At 32.6% G+C, this 19,538-nt stretch overlaps 1 protein-coding gene across 3 annotated transcripts in view; it reads left to right on the top strand.

The window, feature by feature from the left end:
- LOC132757733 (trichohyalin-like) overlaps positions 1–19,382 on the top strand; it is a 43,417-nt gene extending 24,035 nt beyond the window's left edge. For 2 of the 3 annotated variants that reach the window (XM_060749115.1, XM_060749114.1), the window contains exons 11-13: positions 2,733–2,911; positions 6,178–6,279; positions 9,166–19,382. In XM_060749115.1, coding sequence (XP_060605098.1) covers positions 2,733–2,911; positions 6,178–6,279; positions 9,166–9,350 — 466 coding nt within the window. In that variant the 3' untranslated portion in view covers positions 9,351–19,382. The remainder of the gene's footprint in view (positions 1–2,732; positions 2,912–6,177; positions 6,280–9,165) is intronic. The other variant, XM_060749116.1, reaches the window with a different exon arrangement.
- The last annotated feature ends 156 nt before the right edge of the window (positions 19,383–19,538 follow it).

Genomic DNA, 19,538 nt, shown 5'->3' with positions numbered 1-19,538 from the left:
AGGGTCATAATTGTATGTCACTGACCAAGTTCCATAACTCTATCTTGCATTAAGGCTGATTCATATCCCCTTTTCTACTTAGTCTTTTGGTTAATGTTTACATGCAAGTTTTACATATCTCAATAACTATTAAAGATATTTATTTAAAACTTCACATATGCATTTAGGGTCATAATTGTAGGTCACTGACAAAGATCCATAATTCTATCTTGCATTTAGGCTGATTTTTCTCCCCTTTTTCAACTTAGAAATTCATGGTAAAGTTTTGCTTGTAAGCTGTTATCTCAATAACTACTGAAGGATTTGTGCCTTTTTTGGGACAATTTTATGCATTATAATAATAAAGCAGTGATTTACTTGATAAAACATCTTAATAACAAGCCTTTGTACCTTTTCTGTCAAAGTTTTGTATTCATAGGTAATTAGTATTATTATACTCAATAAAACACCCTTGTTACATTACCTTCCGAATAGTCAAGCCAATACTGTATAATTAGACTCTCTCTAAGGCATATAACATGAATTTATAAAAAAAAATTAGCCCTTTTGTGAACTTAAAAAATTTAAAAATTATCAAGGCTCTTTTACTATCAAACACTAAGAATAGTCGAGCGTGCTGTCCTACCGACAGCTCTTGTTAATTAAATAAACAATAACTTCACAATAACTATAAATATTTATTATTATTATTTTCTAATTATTCATACAAATAACTATATACGGACAAAAGAACCACCTAACAATAACTTCTATAAATAGATTTGATCACGTGACAAAAAGAACCGTCAAAACTGTACCTTAGATGAAAAATTCTGATATATCTGTACCCTGATGAAGGCTATTGAATAGCCGAAACGTAGGTCTTAAATAAAATTATAGAAACCTGACCCACTTTGTTTCGTGTGTTTCACTTTCCTTATTCTTTTTATTAGTATACCTTTGAAAATTGTACAAAGAATTTAATTCAATGCAGAACTCTGGTTGCCATGGCAACCGAAAGAAAGAAACTTTAAATATCTTCTTTTGAAAAACTCAAAGAGCTAGAGCTTAGATATTTGGCATGAAACATCTTCTAGTGAGTGTCTACCAAGTTTGTTCAAATAAAAGCCCTGGGGTCAAAATTGACCCCGCCCCAGGGGGTCATTGATTTTCCCTATATGCATATAGTAAAAACTTAAAAAATCTTCTTTTAAAGAACCCAAAGAGCTAGAGCTAAGATATTTGGCATGAAACATCTTCTAATGAGTGTCTACCAAGATTGTTCAAATAAAAGCCCTAGGGTCAAAATTGGCCCCGCCCCAGGGGGTCACTGATTTTCCCTATATGCATATAGTAAAAATTTAAAAAATCTTCTTTTAAAGAACCCAAAGAGCTAGAGCTAAAATATTTAGCATGAAACATGTTCTAATGGGTGTCTACCAAGTTTGTTCAAATAAAATACCTTAGGTCAAAATTGGCCCCTCCCCGGGGGTCATTGATTTTCCTTATATGTGTATAGCAAAACCTTAAAAAATCTTCTTGAAAAAACCCAAATAGCTAGAGTTTAGATATTAAGCATGAAATATCTTCTGGTGAGTGTCTACAAAGTTTGTTCAAATAAAAGCCCTGGGGTCAAAATTGGCCCTGCCCTGGGGGTCATTGATTTTCCTTATATGTATATAGCAAAAACTTAAAAATCTTCTTTGAAAAAACCAAAATAGCTAGAGTTTAGATATTAAGCATGAAACATCTTCTAGTAAGTGTCTACAAAATTTGTTCAAATAAAAGCACTGGGGTCAAAACTGGCCCGCCCCAGGCTGTCATTGTTTTTAACTAATTATGTGTATAGTAAAAACTTAAAAAATCTTCTTTTAAAAAACCATATGAGCTAGAGCTTAGATGTTTAGCATGAAACATCTTCTTATGGGTGTTCACCAAGTTTGTTCAAATAAAAGCCCTTGGGTTAAAATTGGCCCCTCTAAATGGGGGGGGGGGAGGGGGCAGAAGAAGAAGATCATTGTTTTTCATTATATGTGTGTAGTAAAAACTTAACATCATGAAACATCTTCTAATGGGTGTCTTCCAAATTTGTTCAAATAAAAGCCCTGGGGTTTAAACTGGCCCCTCTCCGGGGGCCTATATACAGGTGAGCAACCTCAGGGCCATCATGGCCCTCTTGTTTTAATAGACCAGTACAAGCTGATCTTTTATCACCAAAACATTTCCTTAAGCTGCCGATTTGAATAATTATGACCTTCTTGTCTTACATGTTGCATTGGATCTTTAATTATCTGCAGATGCCCTGTGCCCCACATGCACAAACAAGGGGACATGAGAATGTATGAAATATATTGCCCAACTATATACAGTGTATATGTATAAACAATTGACATTGTACAGTATTAACAGTTGTAGTTTGAAGCAGTTCACATAACATAGGAAAAACACATAATTATAGTTAATAAACGGTCAGAAGTATTCACATCATATTTGTTATACAAGTCCTTCACCTAAGTAAGTAATAAACTCCTGTGTAGGCATTGAATGTTGATTGGATGTTTAGAATGAGCTCACATAAAGTTGATTTAATTTTTCTATGCAGGTGGCTCAAATAATGCACGAAGTGACTCATAAAATCTTCAATCGCCAAGCTGTAAAGTTGCCATTAAAGTGTCATTGTGTTTTTAAAACCAATACCAGAATTACTTTTTTATTTTTTTTTAAATTTTATTCTTTTTAATTTATTATTTCAGGAACGGGAGAATTTCCCGTCACGACACAAGTACTGACAATAGTTCACACTATGCTGTTAGTGACCCGTTTAATTTTAATATAGCTGCAGCTATAGACCCAACTTATACACGTAGATCTGAGGCGACCACAGATAGAAAACAGGTCATCCATCCAGTGACCCGACCATTACCTCATGAAGGTTGGTATCAATATTTGTGACTTTATTTATTATTTTTTAGGTCAGTTCCAAAACTGAAATGCACTTGAAAACAGTATGGTGCTGTTGTGTAAAAGGTTAATATTAAGATGTATAAAGCGAAGTTAAGGGTACGAGCATTTTATGTTAATCAAAGGACAGAACGATTTGTAGTCAAAAAGGTACTTTTCTGACACAGCAAAAGGGCAGGGGAAATAAACACTTTCAGGGGCACTGCGAACATTATTGTCGCAATTTGCTCTTCGGTCAATTCAATCATTTCAGTGAAGAGATTTATTCTATGTTAGGTTTAGGAACAGGGGCGAAAGGGAACATATGAAAGTCAGTTTCATAACATTCTAATGGATTGTGTAAGATATGAAAAGTCTAGCAATAAATATCAGATGTCATGAAGGAAACAACTCATAGTTAACCCTTACAAATTTCTTTGGAATTTTCAAGGTATTGTAGTTTTCCTAATTCTAGAGCTGTAGCTATTAGCAGTATTATTACCTAAATAAGTTATATGTAGCACTGCTGAGAACTCATTTGATATAAAGCCCTAAAATGTCAAAAATATGTATTTCGACATCCATTCAAAATCACTATAACTGTACTTACTGCCAAAAATCACAAGAAGCAAAAGATAGATTCGCTGCAAGGCCAATGAGTTCTTGTACAGAAATTGTAACAGGATCCAAAAAAAATGAATAATGTTTGTAGAAATGAAAAAAATAGCAATTTTAGGCTTAATGGGCCTTTAATGTTTAGTGTTTTGCCTTTAAAGCACATGTTTGTTCTAAGATTTGCACCAGCTCAGCTGATGAGTGTCTATTATTTAATACAACCATGCATAATGCTTTGCATGGCTGAACATATAAATATATTCTAATACACTTTGTTCTTGGCACTAATTTTATGTATTATTATACCATGCTAATTAAGACACAAGCTTAGTGCCTCACACAGTATTGTATTTTATGTCTGAATTTTGTCATTTTCAGGGATATATTTTAATTTTGACCATCGGTATTAAATTTTTTTAAAAAAACTGTAACATTCTGCCCATGCCACTATTTACCTAAGTTTGAACTTTTAAAAATGTTTCATGTACATGTATATGTTTCATTTTGGCAAGAAATTTGCTTCTTTCTTTGAGTATTTAAAATCTTTTCAATGCTTAAAGTACTAGTATACTATGCTGAAAATTGATATTTGTTGCTACACAGTGTACTTACTTGCCCCTCACCGCTGTGGGTTCGAATCCCAACAGGAATTTTGGAGTCTCTCATGTGAGTAAGCTATCCAGCTAGCTTACAGAATGTCGGTAGTTCTACTCAGGTGCCTGTGCGTGCCTGAAATAATGCACCGAAGCGCATCCTAGGTCTTCTTCCACCAGTAAAGTTTGAATGTTGCCATATGACCTATACTGTGTCCATCTAAATTTTGATAGATTTCAGTTTTCTGCAATAAAAATATTTTGCTCAAAGATGACAGAAATATATCCTTAATTTTAATAATTACTAACATTAAAACTTTTTTACTTTAGATTGAACTAAACATAGCTATCCTTTTCATTTATTCCTGCCAGAAACCTTAGTGTCACTAAAATCCTCTCCCTACCTCTATTCTGCAATACATTTATATCATCACCATTAACATTAAACATAAATACATTTTGTATTGAATTGTTTTGCCAGGAACTTTTTTTCATTTTTATTAGCTCGACTTTTCTATGAAAAGGGGAGCTATCCTACTCGCCCCGGCGTCGGCGTCGGCGTTGGCGTCACACCTTGGTTAAGTTTTTCGTACCACCCCACTTTATTTCAGAAGTATTACAAGTATGGCTTTGAAACTTACCATACTTGTTCACCATCATAACCTCCATCTACAGACAAGAGTACATAACTCTGTCAAGGTTTTTGACAGAATTATGGCCCTTTTTTGACTTAGAAAGTGTATTGAGCTTGGTTAAGTTTTTTGTACCACCTCACTTTATTTCAAAACCATTGGAGGTATTGCTTTGAAACTGACCATACTTGTTTACCATCACGACCTTCATCAACAGACAAGAGGACATAACTCTGTCAAGGTTTTTGACAGAATTATGCCCCTTTTTGACTTAGAAAATACATTGAATATGGGTAAAATCCACTTATTGCCTTAACCCTTTGAGATATTGCTTTGAAACTTTTAATGCTATTTCACATCATTACCCCCATCTGTACGCAAGAGAAGGTAACTCTGTCAAGGATTTGTTTTAAAAATTAAGGCCTTTTATCGACTTAGAATCTTGGTTAAGTTTTTAGTACCAGTCCACTTTTTGACTGAACTGTTTGAGATATTAATTTGAAAGTTGGAATACTTGTTTACAATCATGATTCCCAAACATGTCCAGGAGAAGGTAATTCTGTCAAAGATTTTATTTGAATTATGGCCCTTAACTGTCAATGTTTTGTATTATAGGTAAGCACTAAAAAACTTAAAAAATCTAAAAAAATTCATTCCTATCCACTTGTTCACTTTACCATAAATTATGTCATAATAAAATAATTCTTCACTAAATATCTTAATGCTCATGGCCATTGTTCACTTTAAAAATACAGAGATTCTTGTATTGCCTTTTACTGCAAAAACTTTTTTTATTGGCAAGCAATAAAAAAGTCGAGCGCGCTGTCTTACGGACAGCTCTTGTTACAATTCTTTTAATACTTAAAGCCATGTTATGCCTCAGGAAAAAAAGAAGAAGTTGTTTCCTTCCTTAGAATGGACAAAAATACTTTTTACATGGTTTTAAAACATGTAATATTTTTATTACATGAAGAAAGAATCAAAGAATGTGAAATTATTTGTTATAAAAATAACAAAATGTAAAGCAGGCAGTATTTTCACTTCCATACAATATACTGAATAACTTAAACTGTAATATTTTCAAAAGGCAACTGAATCAAAATAAAAGCATTTCTTGGGCATAACATGGGCCTTTAAATTAAAAAAAAAAACCTATTACTTGATTTTTACTTACAACTCTATTTCATTTTCACTTACATTTGAGCCGCGTCATGACAAAACCAACATAATGGGTTTGCGATCAGGATCCATGCTGTTCGCTTACAGACCCTATAACAAGTAAAGAAACTGATAGCGAACAGCATGGATCCTGATCAGACTGCGCAGGGTCCATGCTGGTTGCAAACCCATTATGTTGGTTTTGTCATGACGCGGCTCATTTCATTTTCTCTAACAACTGTATTTCATTTCTGCATTAGAATGGGTAGAAATAGAATGGGACCCTAGTGTAAGTGGAAGTATACGAGGGGGCAGTTTATCTAGGTTTAAGGATTCGAAAAACTTAAATTACGGATATAAAGGTAACATATATGCACAGTGTGATGCTATTGTTTAAAAGGTTATGCTTGCATTGAATGTTGTGTATATGAGCATTTTGTATTTCTACCTAGCTTAATTCTTCTATTTCTTTGCAATATACTTTTTTTACATGTCAGAAATTTATATGAAAAAATGGTCATGTTGTTGTGTTTATTGATTTGTTTTATGGTTTGTTATCATTTATTATAAAGTTTGATATCTCTGATTGTTATATAAATTTTGAATGAACTTTGACCATGTAAGTGACATAATATTGTAACTGAGTTACTAAGATCTACCATACAGTTACAGTATAAGTATATAAAAAACTTTTATAAAACAGAAAAAAAATAGCATACTGTTGTAGGATTTTTAGGCATTTTCATAAAAAGCCCCTTCTTGGCATGTGTTACGGCAATGTTTTATTGGTCCAAGCAATTTTTTGATGGCTAGAGACATTGAAGTCTGTAAGTCGGTTTTTTCAACACCAAAGATCACTTTTAGTAGCCCTTAACCTGCTGGGCCCAAAAGTGATCAGAGTTTTTGCCACTTATATAGTGATCAGAGTTTTTGCCTCAAACCTTTGCCACTAGTTATAATAAAGCCAGGCCAGCCTGTAAATCCTCTAACCTGACCTGGCTCTATACTGTTGGTAGCGTAAGTTTAGTCATTTTGAAACTGAAGTATTTTTCACTTGGAATGGACTGTCTCCAATTCAAAGATTGGTGAAATAAATAAAATTTTGTAAGGTCAGTCTATAAAACATTATTTTGTTTGTTGAACTTATCAATGAACATTGGCTACTCTTTGATTTATTACTAAGCAGCTATGTACCTTGTAGAATGGGACCCATGTATGAGAGGTAGCCTACGGAAAGGTAGTTTGTCAACTTGGCTTCTTAAAACAAAAACAAATAAATCTGAATGCATTTATTGTTGTTATCAAGGTAATATTACAACACATACATTTAGATAGATAACTGTTGGTCAGGTTATCATGGTCAGGTTTGAGTAATTGACAAGAAAAAAAAAAGAACTTTGTTTATTTTTTGGGAATTTGAAATCGTATGATTTTTTTTAGCATAGTTATGGTTTTAGTGCAATGTAGAAATTTAGTCATTTTTTGTCCATGTTGTATTTGAATAGTAATAGCTATTGTGGTGAATATTGTGTATTTTGTTACTGAGCACTTTATCAATGATATCAGGGAATATTATTATAAGGAGGAATCTTATGGCCTAGTGGCTAAGGACACTGACTTCAGTCTTTAGTTACTTGCCCCTCACTTTGTATGGGTTCAAAGTCTGCCAGTAACTTTGGACTTTTCAAAGTTAAAGAAAGCTTCCTAGCTAAAATACAGAAGGTAGGATATTTTAACTTTGAAAAGATAAGATAAAGAACCTTCTATGATCCTTTTGCTAGATTTGGCTCTTTTTCTGCAGTTGCTTCTAAGCAATCTTTTAACAAATTTTTGTTCTTAAAAAACCTTAAGCTTTCTTTCTCAGTGAAAACAGCTTGTTTCACCAATGGGTTATACCTCACCAGTCCTCACACCTGAAATATATGTGTTATTTCACATCAAAATAGATTCACTTAACCATTATATTTGGCACAATTGTTGATATTAATATTACTTCACATTGGAGATGATTACTTCACAATTAAATGAAAATGTAATATCAGTCACGGTTTCCTTCAATTCATGACATTGTGTTACTTCACCTCAAAATATGAATTGTGTTACTTCACATCAAAATATAAATAGTGTTACTTCACATCAAAATAGATCTACTTGTCAATGACATTTATTTAGCAAAAATTTTGAATTACTACTTCACATTGGAGGTTACTTCACAATTCATATAATTTTTCTTCACATTGGAGAAGGTAACTTAACAATGCATGTAATGTTACTTCATGTTGGAGACTTTGGTTTCTTCACAATTCATATAATTTTACTTCACATTGACAAAGGTTACTTCACAATTCATATAATGTTACTTCACATTGGAGATGGTTATATCACAATTATTTTAGGGATACATCTTATTGAAGACAATGACACTTCACCTTTGGGTCACAAACAATTTAAATGAATGAATTTCATTTTACAGCATACGATTCAACTATGAGCAATTTTATTGAATACATGTATATAAATATTATATCAATGTATGAGCACTTCGTTAGTTCATGGCAAAAAAAAACCCCATCTCATTTTAATGTGTACTTAAATTTTCATGTATCAATATTCAAATAGAACATTAGTAAATTACCATAGCTACCATTGCTTTTTTTGAAAAACATTCACATTGAAACCTTTTCCTCAGATAATATATAGTTTATAATGGGCCAGATAATATCATTAAAGTGACATTAAATAATGCCCATCTTATGTTATATAGTGAAAGAACAGGTGAAGTCGGAATAAGTTTACATTTTGTCATAATTCCTTTTAATTTTATAAGTTACTTTGCATGAATTATATAAAAATGTCATGTGAACCAAGGAAATTTCTATTAATATCCATCACAATTTACCCTTAACATTCAATTTATAAACAGAGTGGGGCAGTCTTTTTATATTTTAGGGAGATTTGTATTTTATTCTAAACTTTTTCCAATATCAACTGTAGGTCAATCACCATTTTAACAGTGAATCTTTTGAAATATATAGTTAATAAAAATTACAATGAAAAAATAAGCAAAATGTCACTTTAAATGAAATAATACACAATTTCCATTGCTTACTAAAATGAATAGGAACTGGCATGCATTCGTTTGATGCTACTTTTATGGTGATTTCTTCTATTTGTCCAGTGCTTTGTAATCCTAATGATCTATTTTTATAACTGATTACATAAAGAAAAGATTTTTGTTTTGTTTTCAGATCGTACAATGAGCACTGTCTCCTCCAGAGAAGATAGTTTCCACGACGATGGGCCCGGAGTTGTCTCCCCTTTTGTTCCAGTTCAAGGTCAGAGAAGAAACATGGGTGAAAGGTCACAGAAAGGTCGCAAACCAAATCCAAGTCAGATGACTGACAAACAGAAAAACAGTTGCAAACAGCAGTGAAAATGTTCTGTACTGTAAACATGTTAAGATCTTATTCCATAGGGTAAATTTTGGTATGACCTTGACAAACATTTAACAAAACATGAAACGTCGGCAATCTTGAATATGTGTACAAGTTTATGCCATATTTTGTGATATACTCAACTGCTTCATGTACATGTGTGTATTCTTGTGTAATGTCAATGTGGCTTAACCTTAATTCTGCTGTTATTGTGTGTGACACATTTACACTTGTCCAGCTGTATAGTTAAAATTATTAACTTATTGTTAACTTACACTATATTGCATTATCCAAATACAAAATTGTAATGTTAAGCAACCAGCAATACAGCATAAATGTTCTGATTGGCCTGAACTTACACTGGTGGTAGAGCCCATTGATTTTGCTAAAGTATTGGTGTTACAGACTGACCACCCTAATGGGCACTATAACAAACTAAAAAAATTGACAACATAAGTCAGTTATATGCCTTAAAGGACATCTGCGTGCAAAATTTTAACAAAATTTTCTATTCAATTTGCAAGTTATGGACATTTTTCTGATTAAAAGCTTGGATATTAGAAGGGCCCTTTTTCAGGAATCAAATTAAATTAAATACTCTTCAAAGTAGAGGAAAGAATTGGAAAGTCACCATATTAATTTAACAGTGGTGGGGTGACATAAAAATCAACAAATTAGTAAGTTGAAATACTATTAATCAGTTTAAAAATTTTTATGAAAGATCTTGAAATGCAAGTGAATATCAAGTTATCTTTTCATATACATAAGTTTTTCATTTGCATAAATATTTCGCCTATCAGATTTATTTTATTGGTCTAATACATGGCCTATTTTGCATTATATCATTAGATTTCTCCGCAAAATTTCTTTGAAAACTTACAATTTTAGAAATATTTTGGTACACTGCTCCCATATTTGGAAAAAATAAGATATACAGTCCAATCTCGATTATTGTAATTTTCTTTGTTCACTCCACAATATTTACTTTTCAATATATTTTTAAATTTTTACATGAAAATTTGCATGAATCTGGAGGCATGCTCCGTTAACCTTATAACCTGAAAACTTTAAGAGTTATAAAATGGTTTATTGTCAATCTCAACCTATAGATGTAACATTAAGGTTTTTGAAAACTCTAGCACTAATGAGATATATTTCAGTCACATTCCATACACGTTTAAATATAAAATCAAGCATATCAAATTGTATGTTCAGGTATAAAAGATAATTCCACACGTGTCGGTCCTTTTTTACACATATAATATTTTTTACCAACACATATAATATAATTTTTACACCATGTATCGTGTTTGTTTTAGGGACCAGTTTTAAGAACCTGTATTGAAATGTTTTTTATTTATTCGTAGTAACAATTATTACTAAGTTTTGCTGCTTTGAACATTCCCCCGGAAAATCTTTTTTTTTTTTTTTCTATGAAATTATTCCAATTTTAAGGTGAAATTAGGTTTACAATGGGCACATTTTCCATTAATATTTTTCAAGTATTGATAAAATGAGCCGTGCCATGACAAAACCAACATAATGGGTTTGCGACCAGCATGGATCTAGACCAGCCTGCACATCCGCGCAGTCTGATCATGATCCATGCTGTTCACTTACAGACCCTATTACAAGTACAGAAACTGACAGCGAACAGCATGGATCCTGATCAGACTACGCAGATGCGCAGGCTGTTCTGGATCCATGTTGGTCGCAAACCCATAATGTTGGTTTTGTTGTGACGCGGGTCAAATGATAATATTAATGGAAATGGATCAATTGGATATTCTTATAAAATGCTGCATAAAAAAAATTATGTTGATAAAGTTCTAAGTGATTTAGAATGACCTTTTATCTGATGAATTATAATATTTTATTCTAGAACATTCTATTTATTTATTTGATGAATTATAATATTTTGTTCTAGAACATTCTATTGTCTGCTATATAAATATAAGTAATATCGGATCATGTTTCTCACACTTACCAAAATCATACATACATGTATATGATTCCTAGATGGGTTGCTGTTTTGTCTAATTAAGAAATAATATATCCCAAATGGTGATTTTATCGCTCAATAAAAGCACTGTTTGGAGTTGGGATGCCAGGTATTAAATCACGAGGGCATAGCCCAAGGATATAATGATGCACATCCGAACGACAAACAGGGATTTTATCAAGCGATAAAATCACCGATTTGATTATATTATTTCGATTCTAACACGACATCATCAAATAAATGCTGTTGTACCTGATATTAAGCTAAATTGCGTCTGATTTGTTTATGTACCTATTTTAAGCACGTCACATATTTAGTGGTTACATCACATATATAATGATTAAGTCACATGTCTAAATAATTAGACCGTCAAACAGTAATTTTATTGCATAATAACACACTCTTTCGGTTCTTCCATGTTCAATAGGGAAAAATGCAGGTTGTGTTAGAATAGTAAATACTGGCAACGTAATTATTCATTGTATTACAGATTTTCCAGTAAAGATGAGTTCACTTGAACATTTTCCATTGCAAACATAGTTTGTAACTATATTATTTGTGACCTCTGGTACTTAATAAGATTTTAAGTCTTAGGTGACACCAAGAAACTCATATATCAGGTATATTTTCTTCTCTGCTGAATATATAACTCTACAGATTTTTCTCAATTTACTTACTTATAATGAGCATGATAGAATTGTCATAGATATTAATTTTGTCTGTCAATTGAAAACTTGATTTGTTAAGCATATGAAAAATATAGGTTAACTTTGACCAATGTAAACGCAGGTCACATGGAAATACGCCATTGCCGGCCCGTTGTCATAAGATCAGTGATTATCTGAGTTTATATAGTTATGTCGAGTACATGTAAAATGTTTTCCTGAAGATATTTTTGTGTCCCCTCTACGGAGTAGTGGCGACATATAGGGATCACTTCTCCGTCGTCTGTCTGTCCATCTGTCTGTCTGTCCGTCCGTCTGTCCGTCCGTCACAAAACTTGTCCGGACTACTGCTCATAAACTACTGGTGCAATTTCATCCAAACTTTACAGGAATGATCAGTACCAAGTCTAGTTGTGCATATTGTCAGCATTTTCCGGTTCAGTGATTTTTGTCAGAGTTATGGCCCTTTAATAATTTTTAATTTTAAAGTTTGTCTGGACTACTTCTCTTATACCACTAATGCAATTTCAATGAAACTTTACAGGATTGATCTGTAGCTCAAGTCCTTGCGCATATTGCACGGGTTTTCCGGTTGAATGATTTTTGGCCCAGTTATGGCCCTTTGATAAAAAGGTCTTTTTTTCTGTGTGTTGCCAGATACACAAAAGCTTGTCCGGACTACTCCTCATAAACTACTGGTGCAATTTTATCCAAACTTTACAGGAATGATCAGTACCAAGTCTAGTTGTGCACTGTCCGTCTGTCTGTCACAAAATTTGTCCCAACATGAAATTTGCCATCATGAGGCGACACATGTGATTACTGATTGCTCTTGTTTTAAGAAGAGATTGAACTTGATGTTATTATTCAGACATTTAATTGATTTGATATATGACTTGTGATATGATATAATTATGATAAATTTGTGTAAAATATTATCTTTTTTTTTTTAAGGTTTGGTTGAATATAATCTGTACGAAAATAAATATACCGATATGTAATATTTTGCAGTGTTATGTACTTTATATAATTGTAAAATGGCTCAATGGTGCATATCTTATCTACGGTATATAAAATTAATGGTAGTTTAATTTTGTGAATTTGATTTTACGGTAATATTGATATGTTATAAAGAGAATCAGTACAATTCTATGATGTGTAAAATTACGTAAAAACAACAATTTATGTTTTTTTTAAACATGTCGAGATTAAATATGCAAATCATGTTATCTTTTTTTGTTTTTGTATTACCTCTGTCAGCTTGAATATCTGTCTTAAGTGTTGCTATGTTTCTGTATAAGTTAAGTATCATGACTCATTTTAAATGTCAAATTACAGAAAGAATATCATTCCAGTGATGGTTCATGCTAAATTTTTAAGAAAATTCGAAAATGTATTTTAAAGTTAAATATTGTGAAGTGACAAAAGAAAGTAATTTGTACATTGCAATCGGCACTTACAATCCACGAAATTACCAAAGAGAGGTCAAAATATGCAAAAATAGCTCTTACTGTGTTAGTCGGGCAGTAAAAATCTGGTTTAATACTGCAAAGTCAGTCTTTTATCGCATATAGTAGATTATTACTTGAATTTTGACTGTCTCTTTATACAAGAGTTTTCTTCTATAGATCGTGATATCATAAAATTTGTAAGAGTATTTTTTGTGATGTGGCAGTAACTGTTGTAATGTCTATAGTGTTTGAAATGTGAAGTAAAGTTTAAGAATTTATCATATGTCTACGTTTTTTGACTAAATATTTTGTAGCACACTTTTTTTTACATAATATCACCTCCACTGTAGAGTTAGTTTATATTTAGAAGAAATAAAAAATCATTGTTATACGATATTAAAGAATATGATCTGTTCTTAAGAAGAAACGCAACATTCTAATTACTCAGGGTTGTAGGGTTAGAAAATTGCATTGTGGTTAGTGTTAAAGGGACTGTACTGAGGTCTTTTGTCATGATGGGACTGGAAATATTTTTTTCGAAATTAATGTTCCATTTGATGTAATACTAGATATACCACTAACTTGAGTGCAAAATGTTAGATTGTAATTTTTTGTTTAGTTACTTTTTAGCTCACCTGTCACAAAGTGACAGGGTGAGCTTTTGTGATCGCTTTTCGTCCGGCGTCCGTCCGTCGGCCGTCCGTCCGTCCGTCCGTAAACTTTTACTTTAAATGACATCTCCTCATAAACCATTAAGCCAATTTCATCCAAACTTCACAGGAATGTTCCTTTGGTGGTCACCTTTAAAAATTGTTCAAAGAATTTAATTCCATGCAGAACTCTGGTTGCCATGGCAACCGAAAGAAAAAACTTTAAATATCTTCTTCTAAAAAAGCCTAAGAGCTAGAGCTTAGATATTTGGCATAAAACATCTTCTAGTGAGTGTCTACCAAGTTTGTTCAAATGAAATCCCTGGGGTCAAAATTGGCCCCGCCCTAGGGGGTCATTGATTTTCCCTATATGCATATAGTAAAAACTTAAAAATTCTTCTTTTAAAGAACCCAAAGAGCTAGAGCTAAGATATTCAGCATGAAACATCTTCTAATGAGTGTGTACCAAGTTTGTTCAAATAAAAGCCCTGGGGTCAAAATTGGCCCCGCCCCAGGGGGTCATTGATTTTCCCTATATGCATATAGTAAAAACTTACAAAATCTTCTTTGAAAGAACTCAAAGAGCTAGAGCTAAGATATTCAGCATGAAACCTCTTCTAATGGGTGTCTACCAAGTTTGTTCAAATAAAAGCCCTGGGGTCAAAATTGGCCCCGCCCCGGGGGTCATTGATTTTCCTTATATGTGTATAGCAAAAACGTAAATAATCTTCTTTGAAAAAACCCAAATAGCTAGAGTTTAGATATTAAGCATGAAACATCTTCTAGTGAGTGTCTACTAAGTTTGTTCAAATAAAAGCCCTGGGGTCAAAATTGGCCCCGCCCCGGGGGTCTTGATTTTCCCTATATGCATATAGTAAAAACTTTAAAAATCTTCTTTGAAAAAACCTAAATAGCTAGAGTTTAGATATTTGGCATGAAACATCTTCTAGTAAGTGTCTACCAAGTTTGTTCAAATAAAATCCCTGGGGTCAAAATTGGCCCCGCCCCAGGGGGTCATTGATTTTCCCTATATGCATATAGTAAAAACTTAAAAATTCTTCTTTTAAAGAACCCAAAGAGCTAGCGCTAAGATATTCAGCATGAAACATCTTCTAATGAGTGTGTACCAAGTTTGTTCAAATAAAAGCCCTGGGGTCAAAATTGGCCCCGCCCCAGGGGGTCATTGATTTTCCCTTTATGCATATAGTAAAAACTTACAAAATCTTCTTTGAAAGAACTCAAAGAGCTAGAGCTAAGATATTCAGCATGAAACATCTTCTAATGGGTGTCTACCAAGTTTGTTCAAATAAAAGCCATGGGGTCAAAATTGGCCCGCCCTGGGGGTCATTGATTTTCCTTATATGTGTATAGCAAAAACGTAAATAATCTTCTTTGAAAAAACCCAAATAGCTAGAGTTTAGATATTAAGCATGAGACATCTTCTAGTGAGCGCTACAAAGTTTGTTCAAATAAAAGCCCTGGGGTCAAAATTGGCCCTGCCCCGGGGGGGTCTTGATTTTCCCTATATGCATATAGTAAAAACTTAAAAGATCTTCTTTGAAAAAACCTAAATAGCTAGAGTTTAGATATTAAGCATAAAACATCTTCTAGTAAACGGCTACAAAGTTTGTTCAAATAAAAGTCCTGTGGTCAAAACTGGCCCCGCCCCAGGGGTGTCATTGTTTTTAACTATAAGTGTGTAGTAAAAACTTAAAAATCTTCTTTTAAAAAACCCAATGAGCTAGAGCTTAGATGTTTAGCATGAAATATCTTCTTATGGATGTCTACAAAGTTTGTTCAAATAAAAGCCCTTGGGTGAAAATTGGCCCTGCCAGGGGGGGGGGAAGGGGGGGAAGGACCGGACGGGGGCGGGTGAGATCATTGTTTTTCATTACATGTGTGTAGTTAAAACTTATTATTGTGAAACATCTTCTAATGAGTGTCTTCCGAGTTTGTTCAAATAAAAGCCCTGGGGTTTAAACTGGCCCCACTCCAGGCCTATAAAGGTGAGCGACCTCAGGGCCATCATGGCCCTCTTGTTTGCATATATTTTTGTTTTAAGTACTCCCCTACCCCCTCCCCCCCCCCTCCCCCCGTAAGAAATGTAAATTTTATCTCTTTAAGCTTTTCGACCTCAGTGGAGTCCCTTTAAGTATAAAATTTAAATGAAAATAACAGTAAATTTTAAGAATGGAAACAGCATTGTTCTAGATAGGTTCTAGATTAGCTGTTTAAAAGGGGGGGGGGGAAGCAACAACAACAAAACTGATACTGTATGTTTTATATTGGTATTTGTTATAAGTTCGTATATGTTTTGTTGCAAATAGGTGCGACACCTGAAAGCAGATGCCAGTCATGGTAGTTATTACGCTCCTAGAAAAAATTTCGAGGGAAGTATAACATATGTTTACTTTATCTTTGATCAAAAGTTTATTTACTTGTTTAAATGCATGTAACAATTGTATGTTTACACTTTTTCTTGTGCCTGAAGTGCAATTTATTTTAAATTAGCAAGTTTATTATTATATTTATATATCCTATATTTTTGTATGGTAATTCATTATAAACATCAGATTATATTTACACTATCATTGGTTGATACTGAGTGATGTCATAGAATGTCTGCATGATGTCATAGTTGGTTGTTAAGTAAATGTGTTCTACATGGTTATTTCATCATAGTGTCAGATTTGGTTGTTATGGTGACTTTTGTGTCATAAATTGTTTGTATATGTTTTAATGTCATGGTTAAGTTGACATTATTATACAGCAGTGGTTTAGTATAACATGTTGGTTTGTAACATTGTCATGCCATTTGTGAGTATGATAATATAATGTCATGGTAATTACAGGATCTTGATAATTGTCATATTTTTTTGAAAAGCCTGGCTGTTTTTATATTTTTTCACAGCTGTTGTGACATTAAATTGTTATAATCCTTTCAGTATTGAGCATGATATATGCCATGATTGAATGTCACATTAATATGCAATGATTGAATGTCACATTAATATATGCCATAATTGATTGTGACTTTAATGTGTAATAATTGGTTGTGACATTAATATACCATGATTGATTGTGGCATTAATGTGTCATTATTGATTTGATTATGCTAATGCCGTGATTGATTGTTGCATACAAGTGCCATGATTGATTATGACATTGATGTGGCATCATTTTTGGTCACATTAAAATATCATGTTTTATCGTGATCTTAATGTGACATGATTGGATGTGACATTAAAATGTTATATGATTGATCAGGACATATTGATGTCATAATTGATTGTGATTTATATATGTTATAACTGAATAAGGAATTTAGCTGTCATGAGAGTTGTGACTTAAAGGTGTCATGATAGATTTTTGACATAAAAATGATACGATTGTGATGAATTTAAATCAGATAGGATTGATTGTTGAATCTAGTGGTAAATTATGGCTATTATGACATTAATTATGATGCAATTGTTAATGTGACATTAAGATGTTAACTTGTTGTGACATTAAAAAGATTTTTTTATGATTAAAAGTGATACAGTTACATCACAGATCATCATAATGTTATTATTTCATGCTCATTTTACATATTCTTCAATGTAGATTTTATATACGTCTGAAAGAATTTTAAGAAATTTGGACATATAAATGTTATGCACTTGGTATCAGAAGGATTATTGAGAAAAAATGTTTCAGATAAATTTTTAGAATGAGTTGTTCACTAATTTAAATAATATTTTTGATTTCTTAAACAAATTTGCATTCGGGCGTATATTGCCCAGCCTTTGTGGTGCTTTTCTTTGTAAACAATTTGTTAATTTGTGTACAAGTTTAACTTTTTATTTAAAGTCAATATGTTTGTAAATGAAAACCGAAATAATGATTATTTCTTACGTAAATTGCTTGAAAGTTTATCATTCATATAAATAATTGAATATATTATCATTCAAAATGACTGTCTCTATATTTTTGCATGACTTTTAATGTGTTTTTTCACTTTATCTTAATGTGCTTGACGGGTCAGGTATTTTGTATACTATTTTCCATATACTTGTATTATATAAAAGTTTACATTACATTTGTTTTAACTTAAATTTGAGCTGTGCCATGACAAACCAACATAATGGGTTTGCGACCAGCATGGATCTAGACCAGCCTGCACATCCGCGCAGTCTGATCAGGATCCTTGCTGTTTGCTTACCAACCCTACTACAAGTAGAGAAACTGATAGCGAACAGCATGGATCCTGATCCGACTACGCAGATGCGCAGGCTGGTCTGGATCCATGCTGGTCGCAAACGCACTATGTTGGTTTTGTTGTGACGCGGCTCATTTCTTAAATGTGTCTTTGCACTTGCCTTTCTAAGGAAGTCTTTGCACTTTCCTTTCTAAGGAATTCAGTATATTTGAAGACATCTAGATCTTAGACTTGTCGCTGAAAAGGATATATGACCACTTATGGTCCTATTATGGACTTGACCTATAAGTTCTATTTTCAAAACTTAAATACAGACATAATTTAATATGACATTTATGAATAAAGTCCCATATTTGTGAGGAAAATTGCTGGAAACATTTTTTTTTCACACCTGTGCAAAAACTGTTGCAATTGTATGTAATGTTTAATGAAATGATAATTGTTTTTGTGGTCCGGCAAACCATCTTCATTAATGAATGGCCAGTGAGTTTAGCTAATGTTATGAAGAAGAAGAATAAAGAAGCTTAATTCTTTCATGAATCTCACAATATACAGTAGACAAAGCCATTATAGCTCATAGTCACATTTTTAGTATATACACTTATGAATTAATATTGACATTAGTCAACAATAAAGTTGTCAATATTAAAAGTAAACAAAATGTATGTAAAAATAGTAAGATGCAAAAAAACCAACAGAATACACAACTCTTTCAAGCTTTAAATGCATTTGATTAGTAATTACTTTCCTTACATTTCAAAATATCTAATACAAAAGAATATGTCTGAGACTGGAAAAAACAATTAGTTGTGTTCCTAAAAATGCAATTGTTTTAAAAAGATCTTTTTTTGTTCATAATTGAATCTTAAATTACCATTTATTGTACGACACAAAACTATTGTTTATGGTCTTGTTGGAAAATATAACTAAAATGAAGTTTTATTTTAACAAGTCTAAAATACAATGTAGTTTATTGGATATTTTTTTAAATGATTACATGTATAATACTATGTTTTGCTTATTACAAATTGTTATGAATTTGAATAAAATATGCTAAAATTATTTAAAGTATTATTATATTGTATTTATTTCCTTGTCTTCATTATTTAACTGATGTTCGAAGGTGCATTGAGGTTTCTTCATCCTTCAGTAAATCTAGAAAGTCACTTTCCCCTCACCGCTGTAGGTCTGAATCATGACAGGGACTTTGGACTCTGT

Source organism: Ruditapes philippinarum, unplaced genomic scaffold (genome assembly GCF_026571515.1).
Source record: "Ruditapes philippinarum isolate M1 unplaced genomic scaffold, ASM2657151v2 ctg790_1_1_1_1, whole genome shotgun sequence".
Taxonomy (NCBI): Eukaryota; Metazoa; Mollusca; class Bivalvia; order Venerida; family Veneridae; genus Ruditapes; species Ruditapes philippinarum.
The sequence above is the reverse complement of the archived record's forward strand: the minus strand, read 5'-3'. Positions and strand labels throughout refer to the sequence as shown.